Genomic DNA, 4,198 nt, shown 5'->3' with positions numbered 1-4,198 from the left:
ATAAAAATTGATGAATGTACAGTATACATGTAAATATACACACACACACACACACATATATATATAGTACCTATCTTTATATATGTAAATACTGTATATATATAAAAAAGAACACCTTTTATATCGTATGTATATTTATGCATAATGTTTAAACATATACAGCGCATGTATATGGAGTATATATATATATATATATATATATATATATATACACCTTGTATGTGTATAAACACTATGTATAAATATACATACTATATAATAAAGTGCTATATATACAAAAAGATATATGTACAGTATATATATATATATATATAAAAATACATAAACATATATATACATATATATATATGCATAAACAGTGTATATATGAAAAAGTGCATTTATATATACAAAATAAACTATATATATATATATATATATACATATATATATATATATGTATATATATATAAAATCTCAAAAGGATTCAAAGTTTTAAGAGCAGCAAGCCTACTGTCGAAATCACTTTAAATGATTGTCTTTAAATGCCTTAAATTTATCGCCCAGTGCTTTTTCTAGTTTGACAAACGTCTTATGTCCACTGCCACATCTAATTTCCAAGAAATCCAAAACAAAACAGTTGGGTTAAGGGCACGCCATTGAATTAAAAGGCCTTTGACGGTTAATGCCTTCACAGTGACGTGGTGATGAAGAGGCCAGGAAGCACAGCCTCAAAGGTTCACTGGCATTGCCAAAAAAGCATATGGGAGTCCACAAATGAAACGGACCCATTTAGTGAAATTAAATTAAAGGATTAGCCCTAAAATCCAGACATACTCTGATCCGTACGGGACAACGGAATACAACCCCCCAAATCCTTTTAAACTCTTAGGATGGAAATGGCTGTCTAATTAATGATCTTATCTTACCTGGAAGGGGTCTGACAAGAAGTCAATGAATACTTTTTGACAAAAACTCCAAAACATCTTTATTTTGACTGATTTGTGTTGATCAGTAATATGATTAACAGCACACATTAAGGCTATAAAAAAGTAGTTGATGGCTAATTTATAGCAAATTAAATAGCTGTAAATGTATGATTGTGAGGAGATCAAGAGTACAAACAAATCTGAGCAAAAGAAGCAATAAAAAAAGAGTTTAAGATGGATGGAATCGTGTATCAACCCATCTGACCGTAGTGCCGCAATTCATCAAAGGACCTCTTAAGTGAGAAACAGTTCTCTGTTTGGCACTAGTTTTGTAATTGTAAGGGTCGAGCACATGGCTTGGGTCTCTTCTTTCAGGCTTGCACAGCTCAGGCTTGAAGTGGGTCCACTCAGGTAGACTGGCGTTATGCGGGTTTTGGCAAGAGCTGAAAGATAACGGGGTTTGATAAGGGCTGAACCGCAAGCAAGGCCAGGAGTAACTGTGACGCTGGTTTCTGACGAGAGATGAATTGGCAGAACAGGAGGAGAAAACTGCAGAGGTCATGTTCGAAGAGTCTGTGTCACGACAATGATATGGCAGCATTCCTCCGAAAGGTGACGCTTCCTGTTGGAAAAACAGAAGTTGGGAGACATGGCGTCATGCAGAGTTTGACATTTTCACAATATTTAAAATAAAATACTGAAGTTGTTGGTAAATTTGTAAGAATTATTCATATAGTTCGGCTTGATAAACTGAAGAATCTAATTTTGCTGCCCGAATGCATAATTATTTGAACAATAATACACATATATATATATATATATATATATATATATATATATATATATATATATATATATATATATAGAATATCCTGCCAGATGCCAAAGTGCAATTTTTGCTGGTCTATACTTCCCTTAAAATTTACAAGTGAAATTATATCTATGAAAACAAAAATACAATTAGAAAGGCAAGTTCAACACATTCTAATGTTCTTTTCCATCTCACACCTGTTAAGCTCTATCATTTTTGTGTTTTGGACACTCAGGCTTAAGAAAGAGATAGTTATCAACTGATGGTTTGGTGGTGGACACTGGATGAGAGGGAGTGTCGAGCGGTAGAATGCAGCCTTCAGTGATTGGTTGTCCTAAAGAGGTCCGGAGGCAGACATGTCAAACACACTGTGGCCTCACCTGTCACTGAGGCTAAAAGTCGAGTGTAGGAGGAGTTTGGCGAGATGGCTTTTGATCGGCTCAACAACGATTCTGGCAAACAGTCAGATAGCTCAGGCAGGAAAAGCAGTGTCCCATTAAAACTGTGTATAGGGTGGGTGGAGAGGTGTTGACCTTGAGTGGAAATGTCACAAAGTGGAATACTTTTAGAAGTAGATGAAGAAGAGAAACTGTGGACTTGAAAAAGGACTGTGCCACTCATTTGGAGAGTGACCTGGCTGCAGACAAGATGGTGCCTGACATCATCAAATGGAAATTGGACAACTTACCCTAAACCTAACCCCTAACCGAAAAGTGTCCAGAATTGTGAAAAAAAAACAACGACTTGCATTAAATCTTAAAACATGAAAAAGCATACTTGTTAAGGTCAAGAGTTAAAGTAAAGTTTGTTTCAAGGGATATGGGGGGACTTCTGGTCCCGGACGAGGAATTCCGATACCGCTCAGAGGGCCACAGAGAGAACCTGACTCGTTACCAGTACCCTAACCCTGTACCGGTACTGGTGACGATTGCACAGTGGCTATGCGTTTCTACTGTCATAAAGACTTGTGTAGCTATGTGGGAATACAAGAGTTTTGAATGAGAAAGCCAGAAACATGCGTTTACGCACGTTTGTAGGAGGTGGCCACCAGAACCAAATTGCCAAGGGTGGTCCTAGAGTAAATTTAGAACCCTGTCTTTATACCTTTCAGTTGACGTGATTCTTAGGTTTCCTCATTCTATGACTTCCAGCTAAGTCCAGAGTTGTTCAAAGCTCACTGCAGAGTTTTTGTAATGATCGTCAGTCCCTCCAAAGATAAGGGCTGTTTTTTAACGTCCTCAATGTATCATGATCTTCTATTCACAAACAGATTCGTTTAGATGCAGCAGAAATACAGATCTTAGATGCGTTGGTTACGGTAAAGAGGGAGATTAATCAGACACAAAGTTCTGCATTTACCTATTAATATGTGTTCCTATCAGTAACATGGAACAAACAAGGATGGAAGTGATGGAACTCCTGTGTGGGGCAGCTGGGAATTTTTAAAGGTTGGATGCAAAACTCATTCTTAGCATGGAGCTGTTCACCGTACACAGTGAGAAAGGCAGTTGAGGTGGTCGGACATTTACTCAGAGCTATCAGGATGCCCAACACTGAGGTGTAGTTGACATGTCCGAGCCTAAGGAGGCTAACCCAGGAAACACTGGGGAGATCATATCCTTAGAACTACATGGTACACTACCAGAAGAGCTGACAGTCAGTCAGAGGGATGGAAGTCTGAGTATTCCCGCAAAAACTACACTTACAACCAAACCCCAGACAGGATAACAGAAAAAAATAAATTATAGAGAATCAATTTTGAAAATGTTGAAATATAATTTCAAGAATATTTTAATGATTTCCCAAATATTTCATATATTTAAAGTTAGATAAGATAGACTCAGTCGTTCATTCTGTGAAAATGGGCGGGACCTGCACACAGATTGGTCAATCTTCTGACTTTGACTCCTTTATATTTTCTGAAGGCAGAAGTCATAAAGTGATCTTTGCACAGCTCTACTCAAATGTGTCTGTAGATGCTGTTTTACGTAATTTTACAACATTTTTCAAATGCTTACCCATTTTTGATTAAAAGGAGTAAACAGTCATGATATTGAGTCAATCTTTTCTACTTTGACTGAGTCATTCTTTTAAAAAAATCTAATAAAATTATAGAAATGAATAAAAAAGACCAATAAACCTTTTCATAATAAAAGCGTTCAGTAATTAAATAAAGGAATCCTGTAATTTTTGCAAAAAAATTGAAAATATATTTTCAGAATATTTTTTTTATTATTACAACTATTTTCTGAGCATAATAACATATTGTTTTAATAAGAATTAATGTGGTTTGTTTAGTTTCATTTTTTCATGTTTCTTGATGGATTTGTTTGCTAACACTTCTTTATTAACTTCTAGAGCATCATAAATCAACAATCAATAAATCCTATTATCATATTTTTTTGAATATAGGCCAGAACAACAGCAGGCAAATATATTTGGATTTTTTTAGCATATGGTTCCTTGGTTCAATGGATCA

At 35.8% G+C, this 4,198-nt stretch overlaps 1 protein-coding gene across 1 annotated transcript in view; it reads right to left on the bottom strand.

Moving 5' to 3' along the window:
- Positions 1-1,081: 1,081 nt before the first annotated feature.
- LOC112142773 (T-box transcription factor TBX3) overlaps positions 1,082-4,198 on the bottom strand; it is a 6,391-nt gene continuing 3,274 nt past the window's right edge. Inside the window, exon 7 of the mRNA XM_024266345.2 lies at positions 1,082-1,530. Coding sequence (XP_024122113.2) covers positions 1,138-1,530 — 393 coding nt within the window. The 3' untranslated portion in view covers positions 1,082-1,137. The remainder of the gene's footprint in view (positions 1,531-4,198) is intronic.

Source organism: Oryzias melastigma, linkage group LG14 (assembly GCF_002922805.2).
Source record: "Oryzias melastigma strain HK-1 linkage group LG14, ASM292280v2, whole genome shotgun sequence".
NCBI classification, from domain to species: Eukaryota; Metazoa; Chordata; class Actinopteri; order Beloniformes; family Adrianichthyidae; genus Oryzias; species Oryzias melastigma.
This window is presented reverse-complemented; position numbering and strand designations above follow the sequence as displayed.